General features: G+C 46.9%; 1 protein-coding gene across 3 annotated transcripts in view; it reads left to right on the forward strand.

The window, feature by feature from the left end:
- Positions 1 to 22,045, forward strand: part of SPTBN2 (spectrin beta, non-erythrocytic 2) — a 1,293,574-nt gene that overhangs the window by 608,312 nt on the left and 663,217 nt on the right. For all 3 annotated transcript variants that reach the window (XM_069644771.1, XM_069644772.1, XM_069644773.1), the window contains 4 exons: positions 1,973 to 2,126; positions 5,064 to 5,934; positions 9,795 to 9,932; positions 11,295 to 12,051. In XM_069644771.1, coding sequence (XP_069500872.1) covers positions 1,973 to 2,126; positions 5,064 to 5,934; positions 9,795 to 9,932; positions 11,295 to 12,051 — 1,920 coding nt within the window. The remainder of the gene's footprint in view (positions 1 to 1,972; positions 2,127 to 5,063; positions 5,935 to 9,794; positions 9,933 to 11,294; positions 12,052 to 22,045) is intronic.

Genomic DNA, 22,045 nt, shown 5'->3' on the forward strand with positions numbered 1-22,045 from the left:
AAATTAAGATTGGTGATATTTCATTTTATTCATATGATCATTGCCTGAGCTTCCAGGCCCTGGAATGTCAGTAAGTAGTAAGAAGGCAGTGCTTGAAGTGAAGGCTTGAGTGAAAACCATCGTTTTCTTTTTCCAATGGCTGGGAGTTAGTGTGACAAAGAAAAGTGTAGACACAAGCATCCCGATTATTGGATAACCAATAGATGACTTTGCCACATTGCAGAGGTGGCGTACATCTGAATTCGGGATGTTGATCGTTTACTTAATTACCCCCTTCTCAAGTAATGGACCTGATGCTGTGCTGCATGCCAGTGGGAGGAGGGATGTGGCTCTTTGGGCGCAGGTTACTGATTGCAGTAGCATGCTCGCTATGACTTCAGTGGTCCAGAATTGGTAGTCTGTTGTTTGACTGAGGACCATGTGATTGGTGCTGAATCCTAATTATACAGAAAATATATGCTGTTGGAGAATGACATGGGGCTGCAAAGATACTGTCGAGCCCTTGGAAATTTAGAAGGCTGTCTGCATTGTGGAATAATGAGGCAACAATTGCCTGTGAGGGAATTCCTACCAATGCAGCAGATCAGATGTTTCGGTGCATTTACGCGTAGCAAGTCAATGTCTGTTCACGGTGGACAATGATGGTGAGGGCCTTGACATTTAGACTTTTGGGCATTATGGAGTTTACAAGTTTGCTTTGCCTGGCCTATGTAGGCGAGCAGTGGTTCCAGAGGAGTAGCTTTTGAAATTGTTTAGATCTTGGGATAATGGGAAGGTTGGAGGCCATTTGGTGGGTGGGTGGCTGGACGCCATATCTTATTTTCTCCATTCAACACCAAGTACAAGACGAGTACTTGGAGAGAGGGGAGCTGTGTCTAACTGCGTTCCAGTTGTCAATGTGCTCGCAGAGTTCTCATGAAGGCAGCCCTTCAGGAAGGACCATGACCTAGACTGAAATGATTTTATTGAGAATGGGCCCCAGGGCACTTTTGGTCTATGGTCTGACTGGGCTTTGGATTTTGTTTTTTTGCAGTTGGCTGGTGACGGTTCTACCATACATTTTAGGAATGCTCTGTGAATATTTGTGAAAAAGTGCATGTTTCTATATCCGACCCTACACATGTTCTCTGGTACTGGTCTTTCAATAAGCCAGTAGTCCTCACAGTGGAGAGAAGTGCCTCCTTTTTATTTATTTTTTCAATGACAGTCGAGTGGAGTGATTCAGAAGAATTAGGGCCCCATGACAACTCTGGCGGTAGCCATGCTGGTAAAACGGGCACGGCTGCAGCCGGAGTTGCATTTTTTCCTGAGAATGGGCAAGAACCGGGTCATGCTGAGTTCGGTGGACCCGGTAATTGCCCATTTGCGGGTGCCGGCAACAAGGGCCTCCCCATCCCCATTCGGCCCTATAGTGCCGAATGTGGATGGGGACTTCGGATGCTCCGGCGCATTCAGAGTGCTGCCGGTGCATCGACGTGCTGTGCTTGCGGGTGCCGGTCTGCCTGCCAGGTCAAACCTGGCAGACAGACAGGCACCCGTGACCACAACTCGTAGTATGGCGGTCTGGAAACTGCAGTACCGGCATGATTACCGGTACCCTACTTCCCGGACCGCCAGGGCCGTACTGAGGCCCTTAGACTTTAAAATGGGGTTGGGTACAACAATTGCCTTTTTTTAATTAATGTTTGTTGAAGAATTAATAAAGATGCTGACCATGTTTTTGGAACATTGCGTAAACAGGACTTTAGGCATAGTACTTCACATACAGAAAATATTGTATTCCGATGGAAAGATGGGCACCAGCCGTTTTATTGATATTTTATTTGTATCGCGCTCGTACACAAGTGTTTCAGAGCGCGAGTTCTGTTTGAACCATTGGTGGTGGAGGGGTGGAGGTCTGTCAATAGTTTATTGGATCAAATGATTTGCAAATAAAATTGGGTATGAGCAATGTGCATCTATCTGTCTGCAGAGTCGATTGCAGTCCCAGGATTTCGGGAAGCACCTGCATGGCGTGGAGGACCTACTGCAAACCCACACACTGGTTGAGGCCGACATTGCGGTGCAGGCTGAGCGAGTGAAGGCGGTCAGCAACGCAGCGCAGAAATTTGCATCTGATGGGGAAGGTACTAGGCTCTTGCGTTCAATTTGATCTTTTTTTTTTTTTGCTAGCAGGCTTCACCATTTTTTATGGCATGATGTTGTCCAACCACCCTTTGAACTTTCTGCCTCCTTAATGTAGAGTGCCATTTTGCACCAACCTGTGTTGCAATGGGAACCTAATGCTTGGCAACTGGAAGGTTATTACACACAATCTGGTTCCACTGATAGGTGGATTATAACTCACTATCTGTACGTAGAGTATGGAGGCGCACAAAAAGACCAACTTCTGCTGCTCATCCGACAATAGAGCATGTCTTGTCTCCTCTAAATCCCTGTTGGCAAAACATTTGTAAGACCCAAAGGTAGGTTTGCCCCATTTACAACCTTAAACACTGGGGGTTAATAATCAGAGGATTCCAAAGGTGTCTTAAGATTGGAGAAAAATACACAAAAGACTTCAACATACTCATTTTATCCAACAATTGGCAAAGCAATTCCCCAAACACAAATTTCATGCATATGTAAATGTTCACACAATACAAAAAAAAGTTACAAAAAGTACACGCATCAGTTACAAAGGCAAAATGCTGACCTTATCTAAGTAGAAAGGTTACATCTTTGATCTTATGAAAACGGGTTTATAGTGATAATGTCGAAAAATAAAATTCGACTTACAAAAATGTCAAAAATAAATGTCAAACAATGTCGAGAACCTATACATATAATGAAAAGAGTCAATTTTTAGAAAAAGAAATGTCGAAAAAAAGTCATTTAGCACTATCAATTAATACATAAACAAGAAGAGTCCCCCCAACCCCCCTCACCCAACACCCCCCGCCACACCCCACCACCCTCTCACCCCTCATACTCAACACATTTTAATTATATATTTATTTATTCATTCAATAAATAAACAAGGAAAAAATCATTTACTAGGGGTTTCCCCAACCCCCCTCACCAAACACCCCCCTGCCACCCTCATATTCAACACATTTTAATTATATATATTTCTTTTTTTCTAAAAATTCGACATTATTGCTTTTCTACATTCTTTTTTTCGACATTTATTTTTCTACATTTTGACTGTCGACATGATTGCATTTGACATTATCACTGACCACCATGAAAACGTGATGCACGGCCACAAACAGTTCGGACTGCCACAACTAAGCTATCCCTTTTGCAGGATGAGCCTCATGCACCCAATTATTTTCATGGGTATCACTCCTCAGTGAACTCTTTAGGACGATTATCTTATTGCCCCCTGGCACCCAAGACTGCAAGTTCACAGCGTGCCCCAGCGGAAGAATTCCCCTTGATATAGAACTGGGTCTTCATGCTTCTAACTCGAGGCACGGTTTTCACAGAACAGCCTTGAAATAGATAACGGGGAGTCGCCTGAAATTGAGAAAGAAAAAGATTCCTTTGAAAACCAGAATATATTTGATTCAGTCCTGATGAAAATCAGCACGACCAAGGTTACGTGGTTGGAACTAGTTTAGGGTTGATTTAGAAAGGAACCCAAAAGAGCTCATTACAGAACATTTTTGGGTTGCCTCTTCTAGTAGACTTATGGTTTGATAATATAACATGATGTTGAATCTATGATATGGAATCGCAACCTTAACTTTCTTCGAGTTCTTTGAGTTCCTATTACGAATTCCCAATTATAAATCTTTTTAGGATTCAAGTGTTTGTATGTTATATGTTGTTGTATTTTACAGTGTAACCTTTCTAATTAGATAAGGTCTGCATTTTGCCTTTGCAATTGACATATGTCCTTTTCGTAACTTTCTTACTTTTTGTATTGAGTGAACATTTACACATGCATGAAATTTGTTTGAGGAATTGCTTTGCCAATTGTTGCATAAAATGATGAGTTTGTTGACTTTTGTGCATTTTTCTCCAACCTTAGACACGCCTTTGTAATTCTTTAAAACGTGTGTGCGCGCGCTTAGAGCCAGTGTTTAACTTGAGCCCCCCCCCATATCTGATGGCTCATTTTGCCCTGAATCTGGACTGCTATTATGGGACTTTGAGAATCCTCATCCTGCAAGATAGTCTATGGATTCCAAATTGTATGCATGTTGTGCGTTGGCTGGTTCTTGTGCAGCACTGTTACTTATTTGGCTGTGGGAAACGTTTGCTTTTATCCAAGAAAGGGCAAGCAGTTTTACACTGATCAATAAGATCCAAACATGGTGTATGTGCATACAGTAAGAGAAGACTACACCTGAAGGGGTTCAGACAACCTTCGGCTAGTCCGGATATTGGCCCGGTCATTCGCGCCTTCACTACTATTGGGATAGTCTGAGCACATCTTGCTACCCTCATGCGTCCAGATTATACATTGACAATTGTAATCTCTCCACTTACCCTCTGCCTCACTGCAAGCCCCCTTCCATTCTTCGTAGCCGCCTCGCTATACCCCGTCCATCTCTAATCACCTATTTTCATTTTCCTCCAGCAGACTATGGTCTGGCGATCACAATACACTCTCGATATCAAACAAGGATTGGTGCTTTGAGAACACTATGGTGGTGATTTGACGCAGTATAAAAACACAATAATTACTATTGCTTTCACCCTACTTGGGTTGTAGGTGCCTTCCAAGCTGCACAGATTAACTAATGTTTGCCTCCACTCAAGCAGAAGTGTACTTCAATGATGCGGTTACACCAATAAGCCAGTGTGACTGTGGCATTGGGTTAGATCCCTAGAGGTGCTGCAGCCTGCCTCTCTTCTAGATGGGGGGGTGACTAGCAAATTTGGCCAGGGAAGAGCACAATCGCTGTTAAAGATAGCTGGCAGAAAGCATCCTTTCTTGGGAGTCAGTGCTCTAAAAATTGCAACCAGTTGTCCTTTGGTCAGGGATATGAGGGGACTGGAGATCACAGGGAGATGAGGGGACTGGATTTGCTGGACCTTCAGTTTTACAGCTTTCTGTTTTCTGTCCTCAGGTTACAAGCCATGCGACCCACAGATAGTAAGCGACCGCATCGCCAACCTAGACCGCTGTTACCGAGAGCTGTGCGAGTTGGCTGCAGCCAGGAAGGAGAAGCTGGAGGAGTCGCGAAGGCTCTGGAAGTTCTTCTGGGATATGGGTGAGGAGGAGGCCTGGATCCGAGAGCAAGGTCAGATCCTGTCCTCCGACGACTTTGGTAAGGACTTAACCAGCGTGCTGCGCCTCATCAGCAAGCATGACGCCTTCCAAGACGAGATGAGTGGACGCTCCGGTCCCCTCCAGCAAACGATTCGTGAGGGCGAGGGCTTAGTCGCAGAGGGACACTTCGGTGCCAGTGAAATCGGGGACCGAATCAAGGACATCCAGGAGCAATGGGAAGGTCTGAAGGCCCTGTCGAGCGAGCGGGAGCGGCGACTAAAGGAGGCTGCCAGCTTCTACCAGTTCCAGGCCGATGCAAATGACATTGAAGCCTGGACCCTAGACACTCTGCGTATAGTCTCCAGCCCTGAGATGGGGCACGATGAGTACTCCACCCAGTCCTTGGCCAAGAAGCACAAGGATGTGGAGGAGGAGATCCTGAATCACCGGCCTACCATCGATGCCCTGCACGAGCAGGCTCGTAGCCTGCCAGCTAAGTTCTCGCGCTCACCAGAGGTGGATGGGCGCCTCCCAGCCATTGAGCAGCGCTATGAGGAGCTGGCCTCCCTGGCGGAACACCGGAAACAGGCCCTCCAAGATGCCTTGGCCCTCTACAAAATGTTCAGTGAGGCCGATGCCTGTGGGTTGTGGATCGATGAGAAGGAGCTCTGGCTAAACAGTATGGAGATCCCAGAAAGGCTGGAGGACTTGGAGGTGGTGCAGCAGAGGTAGGTCATGGGTTTTTGTATTCACTATTCCCTTGGTGTCCAATATGCCTGTTGGAGAGACTCATTGACTGGTGTGGCAAAGCAAGTGAACAGTTACTCTGGTGGGCTACAGCAGTGATGGCTTTGAATTTTCTCGAATCATACCAGTCTTTGTCCTCTTCTTTTATTCTTTTTTTTCTTTTTCTGTGTTTCTCATTCGCATCTAATTCTTGTCTGGGATGATCCGCCCTCACGTGGGGCTTAAGGAAACAGGCAGACCATCGTAGTACACGGTACAGCACCCTTATTAGTTTCTGGGCAGGAGGACCTACTACCATTGTGGAGGAGAGTCTTTGGCATCCCTATTTATGTTCATGGTTGGTGATCTTCAGGAGTAGATCTAGGGGTCAGCCTCTGGTCCAACCTGTGGTCTTGCATACACTTTAACTTTTAACTGCCATGGGTTTTAGCCCCCAGTGCCAAGGCCTTTTGGTGATTTCATTATTTCACCATGCAAAGCCTTCTAACATTTTCTCCTTCATTTACCCCTTAAGTGCCAAGGACGAGCTATCTCGTCCTTGGCACTGGGGAGGTAATCCCAAGGACGAGATACCTCGTCCTTGGCACTTAAAGGCTTAAGGTGTTTCTCTCTTCCCTGGGTTTCAGATAATCTACTGTTATTTATCTTCTTGCACACAATTAATGGCAAAGTCTCCTCCCTCAAGATTCTGAGATGGAAGTCCATATTATCGGTGGACAAATATTGAAAAAGTAAAGTGTAAAAAAAAAATCACTAACATTTCGTTTGAAAAGGCATCTTAATATTGTGATAAGCAACGATAATATAACTGGATACCATTCTAAAGTGAAGGCGTTTGGGGCGGAGGCGGTTTGGGTAAGGGAAGGGATGGTAAGCGGGGCTCGCGATTGTGTAAAGGGATAGGATGGAGGAGTTGGAGGATGGGAACGACAGGAACAGGGTTCGGGGGTTTCCCCTGTAAATAAAAACAAAAATACTGACACATTTAATAATATATGTGGGGAATGAGTTCTGTTTAACTAGTCTTGTTATGCCATAAAAGTCCACTAGATGGCAAACCGTGACAGAGAAACAATATAGATGGAAATGTCCAATCGTTGTTTTTCTCAACGTTATTAATGTTTTTTTTTTTGTTAACCGCTTTTTTTCCATAGATTAAATGACCTACGGCCTATTAAATATGCTCAGAAATCTCGCCCGTCTAAAGTTTTTAACTGAGTGATTTAACTGAGAGGTGTCCCTCTGGTACTAATTTGAACGCCATTCCGTCAAGCTCAAGCTACACCAAGGCCACGTACCACACACAGAGCGACATCCACAGTAACTTGAAGTCAAAAAAATATCATTGTAAAAATTCCTCAGCATGCCTTGGACCTTCTCATCATCCAACATGCACAACCAAAGAAGACTGCCCTTACCCCAGTAGAGACACAATGACCTTCATCCCTCTTTCAAAGCAAAACACCCCAATAGCTGCACCGAAACCAAAACTACCAATTACCCTGCATTGAATGACCGCACAACATGCCAATTGCTTTCACAAGCGCTAGACCTCCTCCTGTTCGTGAATGGCACTATGGCCTATCCCCACACATCTGCTAGAGAGTCAGTGGCTCACCCACACTCTATCTGAAGCAAGTGCTAATAAGCGCTTCCTCCCGAATATCTTCCACTCTGTATTCAACCTCCGACCCCTCTACAATAGTCATCAAAGGCTACATAACAAGAAGAGAAATGTTTTTTTATAACCTGGCGGAGATTTTTATGTCAAAGGCTAGATGGAGAGGGGGTGGTTCAGTATTGGGGATTGGAAGACGCGGGCCAGACTTCAATGACGACATGACATTTCGAGTGGTTATTTATTTATAGTGGTTTTGTGGTTATAGGTAATTACTTGGCTGGAAAAACATCTTCTGGGTTAAATAACGCAACATCTATAATGTTTAGATAAACAAAGTTTCGACATGTAAATCGTATATTGTTTCTCGGTCATGTTTGCCATCTAGTGGTCTTTTATGGCATGAAACCCCCGCCTACCCTTCCTACCCCGTTTCGCGCAATAAACCCACCGCACCCCACTGCTTTAAACAACCCTGAGACACCCTTACTGCCCCTAACCTCCCACTCAACGCCTTAATATCCATATTATCGTTGCTAATCACAATATTAAGATGTTTTTCAAAATATTAGGATGCTTTTTTCAAACATAATTTTTTACACTCTAGTTTTTAAATGTTTTTCCTCCACCGATAATGACTGGATTCCCTTCCCACCCTTTTTTTTACCCTTCTTCATTGCCCCTCCCACTGTCGGATTAGAGACTGTAACACTGCAGTAAATGATGATCTAAAACAAAGAAACATAATAGCAATACTTGGAATTGCTCAATACATTTTTTTTTAAATAAAACCTTCTGGAAAAGGAACCCATCTGTTTCAATACCGCCTGATCATCTGCTAGTAGGATTGCCAATCCGCCTCCACTGCCCCACCCTCCAGCACCTCCTCGGGCAATAAGAGCCAGTGGAGTCTTGAATGCCTTGTTCGCTTTCCTCGAAGCAGGCAGGATTGTGTCCCTCCACTTTCAGTAACTCCGCCAAACATTTGCCAACATTGACAGCAATGCTTTGCTTCGCCTCCCCTAAATGAATTGGTCTGCGCTTGAGGGGGTCACTAGTGCTTTGAAAACTGTCTCGGAAAACTGATCTTCGAAAATCGAAAACGCTTACCTGCCGAATAGCAATGAACTCCTTGCATTTAACCTGTTCTCTATTGGAGCACTGATTGAAAAGACCTCTTTCATTGAATTCACAAATGGCATCCAGCTCAAACTTCAGGAGCATAGCTGCACTGGCATCGTGCCAGGTGCCTGGGACGCATCTGAGTGGATAGCCGGCAGCATATCTTGCATTTCACTCTGTTGCCCGAACAACTCACCACTGAAACCAGAGTCCTGTAGCCAATCCAAATGCTGAATCCAGACACCACGCACATTTGGCCAGCCCCAGAGGTGCTGAATAAGTGTCTCAAATGAATCCAAATGCTGCAGAAAAAAAGTCCAGCTAATAAGCAAAGAAGCGTAGCACTGCTGAGAAGAACGCACGCGTCCAGATCCACATCAACCCTGAACCCAACTGCACCAAAACAGACTGGCCCCAGACTCTGAAATTACCTGGACTCCCATGTTAGGGATACCCCTTTACCCCTTTGTGTTCTGAAAACCCAACGGTTCAGACTTGCTCTTAACTATACTTAAAACAAACGAAACACACACCCGCACCATTATTCGGCTCTCGCGCTGTATGGTATTCCACTGCTGCCCTCAGACTGCCCCCTGTCTGGAGCCACAAAGGTTCCTATTGTGCTTACCTAGTTCATTTAACTCTCAAATGTGCATTTATAGCATGATTTCACTAGTGTAGGCCTCTCTGGTGAACACACTGTGCAGTGCGCAGGTCGTGTCCGTGTTGCGTGTGCTGTGGAAGTCGTGGTGTTCACCCCTTGAATGCCCTGCCCCCGCCCCCCCCCGCCCCGCATCTGGGCATGTTGTATTATACCGTTGCATCTCATTTTCGTAAAGCTCACCTGCCGTTAGTTTGATCCTCTAGTCCTTTGGGCAGTCTGGGTGTGCCCGCTTATGCCATTGTGGGTTTCCTGGAGGACTTCCATTCTGACATTGCACAATAACACAGCATTAAGAGGAAAACATGGCCACAATAGCAGGCATAGAAGTCAGGAAAGTCACAAGGGGCATGGGAGGGATAAAGGGTGTGTAATGTCGCTGCGGCTTTCTGGTGAAAGGATCTCACTCACTGTGTAGCACTGCACCATTCTCTTCACAGGTTTGAAACCCTGGAGCCTGAGATGAACAACCTGGCATCGCGCATCGCAGCGGTCAACGAGATTGCCCAGCTGCTGCTGGACAGCGACCACAGGAACAAGGAGAGCATCGTGGCCATGCAGGACCAGCTGAATTCTAGGTACAGTGTGTGTGTGTGTGTGTGTGTGTGTTCCGCTGAGGTGCCTGCATGCCAGGGAACTGCGTGCCACAGGAGGGCACCACTGGTGCCTGCAGCCTGCGTTACATTTCTTTTTATTTCAGAAGGTCTAGGTTGGTTGGGATAGCTCGTGTGTATTGCAGGCCCCTCTCCTCAGTGTAGCAGGTGAACTGACAGCCCGTCTGTGCCCAGACTGTTCTTGAAAATTGAATGTAAGCAGCTGGTGCCTTTGCATTTCCCGGCTGCCTTTCTTTTCCCATTCTAGTTCTGTATGCAAGCTGCTTTTCTGATCGTCCGATATTTGTATTTATTGTGTTTATATAGGCTTTAATTCAGAGCGCTTTACATTATAACAACAAGATACATAAAAGATATGCTAACGTTTTTTACCAACTCTTATGCAATGTAATGGCTTTTTTCTGTCTTGGTTCGATTTGCCTGCATAGCAAAATGGCTTGCAGCAGCTTGTGCAGTTGCTCCCTAAATGTCCATCCATACTAGCCCTTTTTAACCACCCTTTGCAAATATGACTTTCCTGTTGTCATGCAGCTTTGCTTTAGCATTTGCTTTCTAAGCTAATGGCCCTACCTTTAAGCATATCATTTGGGGGAAGCCTTGGGTATCCCCCAATCCTTCCTATCGAACTCACTACTCGTTTTTTAATAAGTAGGTCAACATGGCCTCTTAGTAGAGGGCTGTGTAGCTTGGGAAGAATATCCTATTATGGAGGTGAGTCATCGCTGATTGACATCATATGAATGGTTTATAGTACAGATTTCTCGTGTGGCACTTGCATATATGTCAAGCCAGTGTAAATGGCATTCCCTTTAACACTTGCAGAGTGCACGTATATAATAGTCACTGCAGTTCTGTTGGTTTGATGCTGTCCTTGAGAATATGACGCTGCTGTGATGGCTCTAATTGTGCAATCTAATGTTTATATTCTGTGTTTGGACAACCACTGGCTGACATTTCAACAAGCCTTTTGGTTTATTTTGCGTTCTCCTGTCTGGAAAATATGCTTGTTCTGGCCGCTTTGAGATTATATCTTTAAACGGTTCTAGTTCTGCAATGTCCTGCCTCTGCTCGTTAGCATGTTTTGCATAATTTGTATAAATTATGACCATAATACTAATTTTGGGATTCATTTTTTTAAGTATTGACCATTCCTGCTCTTTTTCCTTGTAGAAGGCTCTCTCGTCTGCTGCCTGAGTTTCTTATGCTTTTCTTGATCAGCCTACTCGAACACCCTCGCATGGTGCGGTGGCAGGAGTGTGGTTTATTAAACTCATGACCTTGTTCTGACCACTTGTCTGTTCTCTGCTTGTCCCCAATGCTTCACAGGTGGGATCAGTTCCGCCACCTGGCTGATGAGAAGAAGGTAGCACTGAACTCTGCCCTCAACATACAGAACTACCATCTGGAGTGCAATGAGACCAAGTCCTGGATGCGCGAGAAGACGAAAGTCATCGAGTCCACTCAGGGGCTGGGTAATGACCTGGCCGGGGTCATGGCCCTGCAGCGCAAGCTTACCGGCATGGAGCGTGACCTGGAGGCCATTCAGGGGAAAGTGGACGATCTGCAGAAAGAGGCTGAGAAGCTTGCCTCGGAGCACCCAGAACAGGCCAGTGCTATCTTGGGCCGCCTCGCTGAGATCAATGGGGTCTGGGGCGAATTGAAGGATACCATGAAGAAGCGGGAGGAGTCACTGGGGGAGGCCAGCAAGCTGCAGGGCTTTCTGCGAGATCTGGATGACTTTCAGTCCTGGCTTTCCAAGACACAGACAGCGATCGCCTCAGAAGATGTCCCTGCTACCCTGCCCGAGGCAGAGAAGCTTCTGACCCAGCATGAGAATATCAAGAACGAGATTGACCACTACAAGGAAGATTACCACAGAATGAGGCACATGGGAGAGCAGGTCACCCAGGGCCAGACAGACGCCCAGTACATGTTCTTGCAGCAGCGTCTGAAGGCCTTGGACATTGGCTGGCACGAGCTGGGACAGATGTGGGAAAACAGGCACAACTTGCTCTCGCAGGCCTACAGCTTCCAGATGTTCCTGCGAGATACAAAGCAGGTGGAAGGATTCCTAAACAACCAGGTATATTATAAGATTAATCATCAGCAGTTGGTCCCTGGTATAATGTGATAAAATGAACTGACTTGTTCACTTAGGAGTTGGTGGCACCTTGAGACAACCAGCTCATGCTTGGCAAACGCACTTGTGTGTGCAAAAGAAAATATACCTTGGCACTAGGATCGGTTTCAGTCCCTCTACCTTCACTAAACACTCAGATAAGACACCAACGTTGAACGCTTCAGCAGAAACCAAACCCTGGGCGACCATGGAGGCTGAAGCAGACAAATCGTGGGGGGGCTGGACTGGATTAATTTGTTCTTACCCCTACTACTGTTGGTGAGCATGGAAAAGCTAATCTAAAATATTCCTGTAATTTAAAAAATGGAGTCCATTCAAAATTTCACAAAACAAGATGTATCCCGATATTCAACTTTCACCAATAACATTTTTTAAAAATTTATAGACCAGACACAGCACTCCCAAAATCATGCATTCTCACCAACCGTAGTAGGGGTCTGAGGCTAAGGTAATCCTGGCCTGAAAGTGCCTTTAAAAAAAAAAAAAAATATATATATATATATTTCTGATGTTTGTTAATCTGCTTAGAATCACATGCTGTGCATAGGTCCTACATTCAGTGGTCACTGCGGAGTATTGCATTTTGTTTTCCGTAGTCGAAAAGGGGACGTCGACAAGGCGTGTCTGTAACACTATACCTATAGTGACGTGCGTTGTACCCACAATCCCTCACGCGTCGAGGTCCCTCAGATTGTTTTGTTCCACCCAGCTACTGGTCGCCTTTATGCGGAGCTCCTCGAGAGACATTGCCAAATAGTTTCCTCGACCTTTGGTCGTTTGTTATTAATACCAATAACGATAGATCCCTCCCTCGACGCATAGCCGTTTCTCCGCCGAGCAAGGTCTTCGACGGAAGGACGAGCAGAGGAGATCCTTCGGCACTGCCGAACACGTGGCCTGGCCTCGCCGGCCATACACAGTAGGGAGAGTGGGGCTTTGTGGTCTTTCTTTCTTTTCTTTAAGAATGCCTTTCTCTTTCCCCTCCCTCCCTTTCGAGGTCGTAGTCACACCTATTACCCTCAGCTATGGAGAGGACGCCATTTAGGTTTTGCCCACTTTGCAATGGTAAATATACCTGGAAGGATAAGCATAAACGGTGCAACCGTTGCTTACCCCTCGATCACCAGGACGACGGCTGTGCGGCCTGCAAATTACTAAAGCCCAAAACTCTAAAGGACCACAGGGTCAAAAGGTGGGCGGCCTACGCTATGTCTAGGCCTGACTCCTCGCCCGCTGCCGCCGAGTGTGACGAGGATAGTGACTACACGGCCCCCATAACGGAGGCTGTAGACCTCTCAAAGGGACGTTCACACTCCTCGTCGTCCGTCCCCAGCCCTGACAAGCCCGGCTCACGCCCAGTTTATGGGGATGAACACCCCGGCAACAAGGACACACACAGAAAAACACCAAAGCACATACCCCCAGGCACACATTCGTCGAAGACGAAGACAGCCATAGCGCCAACGGGGACGCCGGGCCCACCAACTTCTTCCACCGACCGTAAGGGTCGTCGGCCCTCCCCGCTTCCGCGACAGGCCACTGGGCACTCTAAAAATAAGGGCGCTAACACCAAAATTTCTGGCGACACGCATCGCAAGAGCGCTCACGTTGCCACCAAGGACTCGACGACCAAGGACTCGACGAGCAAAGGCTCGACGCTCCATAGCGCGACGGCGACCGATCCCTCGGAAGAGAGCATGATCGCCGAAAGCCTCGCGTGCATAGCATCTAAGGACGGCCAAAGACGTACGGCGAGTGAAATGCCGAAAACCGCGCACAAGGCTAAAGATACGCCGAAGGCGCCGGAAAACAGATCAGGTCAGTTCCCGACGCCGTCGGAAGGCCCTAGCCAGCAAGAAGGCTACTCAGAAGGCGAAGGCTCTCTTTCTTCGACGTTATGGGACAGAACCAGACAATTACAGGAGGAAGAAACGCCCTTTTCTTTCCCAGACCGTCCTGGCCGACCTCAGTGGACCTTTGAAAGGTTTCAGACCTGTATGGACAAACTAGATAGGTTCATGTCCATCCCAGAAGACAGGGCGCCCAAGAAACCAAGGGAGGCACCCCTTGAGAGTCCAAGGGCTAAATACCAGAAGTTTTATAACCCCATACAGGAGGACATAAACTCTTACAATCCCACTGAGGAAGACACTTTCTTACAAGAGGAAGATGATTTCACCTATGTTGAGGACCAACAAGAAGAGGAAGATTTTCACGAGGAAACTAACCTATGTGAGGAAGGATTCCAGGAAGACGCAGGCGAGGGCGACCAAAATCCTTGGCAGTCACCGGCTAGGTCGACTGACACAGGCAGTAGCAGTATAGTCATCTGGTCTACTGAAACTACACCAGTCAGGAACCCTTCGCCTGTCGATGATCAACCCACCTTCAATGCACTGCTGAAAAAGGCAGCAGCGCATTTCGAAATCGAAACTGGAGACGTCACCCCAGACACCGATTTTGTGGAGAGGATTATCAAAGAAAAACCCCCCACTAGCCAGGTTATACCTATCCTCGCCTCAGTTAAGAGACGTATTACACCTTCTCTTTCCACTCCTGCATTGGTGAGAGGGGTCAATCCGAGGATTGAGAAACTGTTCTCTCCCTCTCAATCAGACCCATTATATATTAAGGGTCACTCAACACGGACTCCCTGGTCGTGACCAACACCAGAAAAAGGGCAGGAATCCCACTATCTACTAGCGAGGCACCCCCAGATAAAGAGGGGAAGAAGCTGTATACCCTAGCCAAGAGAATCACCACCTCTGCAGCATTCTCTACCAGAATCGCCAATAATAATACCCTATTGGCAAGCTACGCCGATGCTCAGTGGGCTAAGCTCAGACAGGACATTGAAGAAGCTCCCGAACCCCTAAGGACTTGTTTACTGGCTACAGTTAACAAGGGCTCTCTGGTTAATCAAAGCATCGTCAAGAATACCCTCGATGCAGCAGAGACGGCTGGCCGCACTTTGGTACAAGGAATTTTACTGAAGCGTCACGTCTGGCTTTCCAATTCCGGATTTAAGGCGGAAACACAAGCATCCCTTATTAATAAACCCATAGAGGAATCCAACCTCTTTGGGAGAGCAGTGGATGATGCGCTGGAGAACGTGAAAAATTTTTTTGATATTATAAAGACCTTAGACCAAATTTCTAAACCTCCTAATAGGCGGGGATTTGGTAATGAGCGCTTTTTTCGTGGACAACGCTAGCAACAAAACCAACAACAACAGTACTCTGCCAGCAACTACCAGAGTAATAGCGGCCAGTACAATCAGAGGGGTCAATGTCGTGGCAAGGGAAGAGGCCGGGGTTCCACCCCCAGAGGCTCCCAAGCCAACAACACCACCAAGTGACGCGAAGATTCGTGTCCCCTCCCATGCAACGCCGGTCGGGGGCCGGTTAACATCCTTTCTTCCAGCATGGGAGGGAATAACATCAGACCTCTGGGTACTTTCCACCGTAGCCCGCGGCTACTCTATAGTGTTCAACAGTTCCTCAACATACAGACCCCCGAGGGGACGCCGCATGACACCAGAACACCTCGCCATCCTTCTCCAAGAAGTGGACCAACTGCTGGAAAAAGGAGCCATAGAGGTCATGCCTCTATCTCAGGTAATGGAAGGTATTTATTCAGTGTACTTCCTTGTACCCAAAAAGGATCTAACCATGCGCCCTGTATTAGATCTGCGCCCAGCGAACAAGTTTGTCAAACCCCAGAAGTTTCGTATGGTGACCTTACAGGAAGTGATCCCACTGCTATCACAGGGAGATTACATGACAACACTGGACATGAAAGATGCATACTTTCATATTTTAATGTTGCCAGCGCACAGAAAATACCTCAGGTTCATGATAGAGGGCAAACACTACCAGTTCAGAGTGCTACCCTTCGGCATAGCATCTGCACCAAGGGTATTCACGAAGGTACTGGCAGTGGCCGCGGCACACCTGCGCAGGTTATCCATCCCAGTATACCCTTACCTCGACGACTGGCTCATAACAGGGGATTCTTACGAGACATGCTTCTCAAACACCCGTAAGACTGTAGACCTTTTGTTACAACTGGGCTTCTCCATCAACGAGAAGAAGTCCAGCTTAGACCCCAGCCAAGTCAAACAATTCCTAGGGGCTCTAATTCGAACAAAGGACGGCCTTGTCTTCCCCTCCAACGAGAGGGTCCAAAACATGCTGTTTCAGATCCCCCAATATGTGGCAGGTCGAGAGGTGACGGTGCGCAAAGCGATGTGTTTGCTAGGTATGATGGCGTTGTGTATTTATTTGGTACCTCACGCGCGCCTGCGCATGCGCCCAATGCAAGAGTGGCTCAACAGCCAGTGGTGTCAGGCCAGCGGATAATGGGCCGATCTAGTGGTGGTCTCGCAGGCCTTGGTTCTCTCACTACGGTGGTGGACAAAGGAATACCTGATAATAGGGAAACCCTTTGCCACACCAGCGGTGGAGGCCACTCTAACCACGGGCACATCCCTCACAGGATGGGGGGCTCACTTATCCCATCAAACTGCTCACAGAGTCTGGACTCCATATGTAGCATCCAAGCATATAAACCTTCTGGAGCGACTAGCGGTGTTCAAAGCACTAAAAGCCTTCCAGGAACACCTACAAGGGAAGACAGTGATGGTGCTTACAAACAGCACCACAGCCATGTACTACATCAACAAGCAGGGGGGAACCCACTCTCCAGGACTGTCCAAGCTGTCACAGAATATATGGAAGTGGGCTCTCAAACACAGCATGTTCCTACTGTCACAACACGTACCAGGGGAACTCAATCTGCTAGCAGACGAACTCAGCAGAGACTTCGCCCTGCCCGAAGAGTACGAATGGCAATTGCACGAAGACATCGTCTTAGACGTCTTCACGCAATGGGGATTCCCGGAAATAGACCTGTTCGCAACACTGGAGAACTCACAATGCCAAAGTTACGCCTCCAGGTACCCCCAAAACCAGTCCAAAGGGAACGGTCTGTCGATTCAATGGTCAGGGACATTTGTTTACGCCTTTCCCCCGACTCCCCTTCTCAACAAGGTGGTGCACAAGATGCACCAGGAACAGGTTACCATGATACTAGTGGCCCCAATGTGGGCCCGGCAGCCATGGTTCGCTCACTTGATGGAGATGTCCCTATCTCCCCCAGTGAGACTTCCCTGCCCGTACAACATGCTGTCACAGGACAAGGGCAGGACACTGCATCCATGCCCTCAGACCATGAACTTAGCAGCCTGGCTCCTGAGATCATAGAATTTGGACATCTACAACTCCCGCAGAGATGTATGGACATCCTCAGGGAAGCCAGAAAACCTAATACTCGCCACTGCTATTCTAGCAAGTGGAAAAGATTTGTCATCTGGTGTAGAGGTAAGAGCATCAACCCGGTTGACTGCTCTCCCACGAACATTGTTCTGTACTTGACCCATTTACTGGACTCAGGTCTAGTGTTCAATTCCATTAAAGTCCACCTAGCGGCACTTTCTGCATACACCACTTCCCAACTTAAAGGGTCATGGTGGAAGATACCAGTTATCAAAGCCTTCAATGAGGGGGTAAATAGAATGCACCCTCCGATAGCTAACCCAGCTACCGGGTGGGACTTAAATGTGGTACTTTCTAGACTCATGGGCCCTCCCTTTGAACCCATGCACAAGGCAACTCTTAAGGACCTCACTCTTAAGACTGCTTTCCTAATAGCTATCACCTCCATTAGGAGAGTAAGTGAACTATAGGCTCTTTCTGTTCTAGACCCCTTCATAACAGTTCACAAGGATAAGGTGGTTCTAAGCACACACACCCAAGGTTTGCACCAAAATTCATCTCGAAATTTCATGTAAACCAGTCAGTAGAACTACCAACGTTCTTTCAAAACCCTTCCAGCTTGGGAGAAAAAAGTCTGCATACACTAGATGTACGCAGAGCTGTCATGTTCTACATGGAAAGAACCAGACCACTGAGAAAGACTAACCAGTTCTTTGTCTCGGTGGCAGCAGGAAGAGAAGGAGATGCAGTCTCAAAGTCCACTATATCTAGATGGATTGTTCAATGCATCACTCTCTGTTACACTCTTGCTAAGAGAGAACTACCCTTCAAGCCAAGAGCACATTCCACTCGAGGCACGGGGGCTTCCATAGCGTTCACTGCAAATGTTCCCCTTGAGTCCATCTGCAAAGCGGCTACCTGGAGTTCTGTGCACACCTTTACAAAACACTACTGTCTAGATGCACACTCTAGATCTGACTCCCAGGTGGGACAGGCAGTAGTAAGACATCTTTTCTCTACTGTTCCTTCTCATAACCCACCGCCAACTCCGGGTACTGCTCGCTAGTCTATGCACAGCATGTGATTCTAAGCAGATTAACAAACATCAGAAGACAATGCATTACTTACCGTAAAAGCATTTCTGATGGTTGTATCTGCTTAGATTCACATGCGCCCACCCTTCCTCCCCGCTTGGATGGAAGGAACATAGACATCTTTCTACATCTCTTTCTTTTCTGTACTCACTCACGTATAGAAGGCTCCCTCAGGGCAAAAAAAATACAAACAGAGGGACCTCGACGCGTGAGGGATTGTGGGTACAACGCACGTCACTATAGGGATAGTGTTACAGACACGCCTTGTCGACGTCCCCTTTTCGACTACGAAAAACAAAATGCAATACTCCGCAGTGACCACTGGATGTCGGACCTATGCACAGCATGTGAATCTAAGCGGATACAACCATCAGAAATGCTTTTACGGTAAGTAATGCATTGTCATATTCTTTTGTTACATACATTACATGCATATAAAATACCTGTGCACCCAAGACTGTGTAATGGGTTTCCATTTTTTCAAGGGGCATCTAGACTCTAGAGAGGGACGCACAGCAGAGTTCAGTCACTCTGGGGCATATATTTTAGGGACTGATGAAAAGTACAATGCTACATCTAACCTGGCGCCCCAAAAGAGGAACACTGCATTTCAAGTTCGGAGAAAGGTGTGGTTGGAAAGGAATATCGCTCTATACTTCCAGCAGCTGGACATTCCAGAGATTCCTGATTTGGTAGGTGTTCGTTTTTTTTTTTTTTATTTTTTAACCAGAAAGAGGGTAGACTAGTAGGGAGACGACGTGCGCGTGCCTTATAAGACCCTAACATTAGCTGCGTTTTGCCCACACTTGTTAAGAAAAGTAAATGCAAAAAAGTCGGGTGGTGTGCATTCATTCGGAGCTGCTTGTCGGCAACAAACGAATGATCTGTTTTGAGTATCGGAGTGTGATCCATCTTCTCGTCGCCCTAAACCAAACTATTTCTTTGCATTCAGAGGCGTTGCTAGGAGGGGGAGGGTGCTGGCTGAGGGGGCTTTAGCCCCAGGTCCTTTGGTTGTAGCCCCGGATAGATCTTTTCCAGACCTAGCAACACCCCAGGTTGCAGGAACTTGGGCCCTTTCCCTCCTTACTCCTAACACCCAAGACGGAATTGCCAGGAACTCTGCGTCCCCATCTATGGCAAATGTTTCCGGAACCAAGTAATCAATACGCCTTAAAGTTTTGCTTGGCTATGAGCCAGCAACTGTGCCGTCAAACTGCACGTGTGCCCGTCATTGCACGGGTGTCGGGTGTTCGAAGCTCTGTAACTCGACTGTGGTGCCGGGCATCCCTTTTCCTATGAGAAAATGTGAAAATAAAATACAAAAGCGGCCCAGTGTGCAGAGGCCCACCGGGAAATCTCCAGAGTTCCCTCCCTGTAGGCCAGTCCAACCCTGGTCGGATCGAGATATACTTGCCAGACCATCCAGCGTATAGCAATTTTGCTTTCGCAAACTCAATGCACATTTTGTCATTTGCAAACGTGTCACAAAATGTCGGCAATGGTGCTAAAAAGGCACAACATTTTGAATTGTACCCATCTGCCACTTATTGTGTCACAAAATGTCAGCAATGGTGCTAAAAAGGCACTACATTTTGAATTGTACCCATCTGCCACTTATTTGAATGAGTCGGACCCACACATCGATGTCAATTTCTTATGTCTGACATTCATAGGGAATACATTGCAAAGCTTCACTCGTTTAAATCGAGGAAATACATCTGAAACAGCTTGTTTTCCATTGTAGATTTGTGCACCATATTTATTTTTTGTTGCCTCTAGATTTTCAAACCCATGCCATGGAGAAGAGGGGGGGGGGGTTCACTGACTACTGGGGTGGTGCTGACCATCTTATCTGGATTGTATTGAAACGGTGTGACATTTAAAAAAAAAGAAAGAAAAAAAATGGAAATGAAATGACATTTCTTTCACTCGGTTTCATTGTTGATTGGATTGCTCGAATCACTAGTTCAAATCAACCTCTGATAGATATCCTTTACTGTGATTTCTCGGATGTTGCCCGAAAATCAGCCGGGCATAACATCCATTATCCAGAGTATGGGGATCTGCATATGGTTTACTTTTGGTCGTCACCCTTGCCCCCGCCATTTCCCACCTGATTGGGAATTCCTGGTGACAGTATTGGCGACTGCCTGCAGTGGTAGACTATTTCAACCAGCTGTGAAGGTGGGAGCGCAAGGTTGAAGGTGATTTTTCGCGATTTTCTGGGAGTCCCAAATCTCACCGGCCCTCTTACACTCCCACTGTAGTCCAAGCTTGTCTAGCCACGCAGATGTCGTAGCCCTGTATCCTTCAGAACACCACATCTATGGGTGAGCACTGTGCTTTCCAAGTGATCAAATAAATGAACCAAAAACAACGGACCAATGATGTTCGGCCAATGTTCACTTGTTACACTGTGACAGCCCCCGTGTAGGTATAAATAAGGTGTAAGTGCAATCCAGAAAAAGGATGTAGAGGCCAGAAGAAGACTATAGGAGTCGCGAATGCATGGCTGACCCGTGCAGAAAGGCATAGAAGCTGCAGCCTAATTCATATATTCAAGGGGCCAGACACAAGCAGCAACACAGTAGTGAAAAGGCAGGTGTAAATGTAGAAAGCGGGGAAGGTTTGTGTCCAGCGCAGTCAGGAAATAGGCCAACAAGGAGGACCTGTTGACTCGTATCTGTTGTGAGATTCCATATTACTATAAAAAGACTCCTCATAAAAGAATCTCCCCAATCACTGATCGCTCCACTCGACCCTATTTCTCCCCCTCTGGAGTCACTTGCTCGCTCGTCCTACCCATAGCGGGGGGAATCCCCATTGGACACCCCCATCTCCTGTAGCCAGTATAATACACACACATGATGAAATAACCACAGACAACTTTTGTAAGGTTCTTTGGAATATAGAAGGTCACAGGTTTATTTGGAGCAAACAATAAACTTGGGACGGTCCCAGCCACATCTTACATTCAGTCAGTTACTACCAGTAGGACACTGTCCCATATATGCCACTGGCACAAGCTGCAACGCTTCTGGTTGCTACCAGGAGAACACCGGTTACTACCAGTAGGACACTTAGGGGCACTGATAAGGCGGTTGCTGGCCTAAAGCCCTAAGGGAAGTCTGTGCCCATCGAAGGATTTGGTTCGAGCCCGGCCAACCTGAGCCGCTGCCGCCGAAGCTGCAGCGTGAACGTCCCTCATTGGCTAGGACCGTCCCAATACTCTGCTTGTAACAAAAGAAGAAAATTAGGAACAAATCACACAACACAATTAATCTGATCACTTTCCTTAATATATTACGATTTCTAACTGAATAGTTTTGTCGGTGATACGAACGCCTCACCCTGATCCTACCAACCATTGTATTTACTTTAAGAAGATCTGCACCGCTTTATGCCAAACTCTCATGTCCTATGACCTTTTATCATATTGCACTCTGCCTTTTAATCGTATCTGGTGTGGGTGGGTGGGTATCATCACACGGCGGGAGCTGCTGGGCTTAAGAGACTGATTGCCCGCAGCTCCCGCCCTTATAAGCGTCCCCAGCGAAACCCGACCGG

The sequence above is a fragment of the Ambystoma mexicanum genome, chromosome 2p, assembly GCF_040938575.1.
Source record: "Ambystoma mexicanum isolate Mex_15411 chromosome 2p, UKY_AmexF1_1, whole genome shotgun sequence".
Classification (NCBI taxonomy): domain Eukaryota; kingdom Metazoa; phylum Chordata; class Amphibia; order Caudata; family Ambystomatidae; genus Ambystoma; species Ambystoma mexicanum.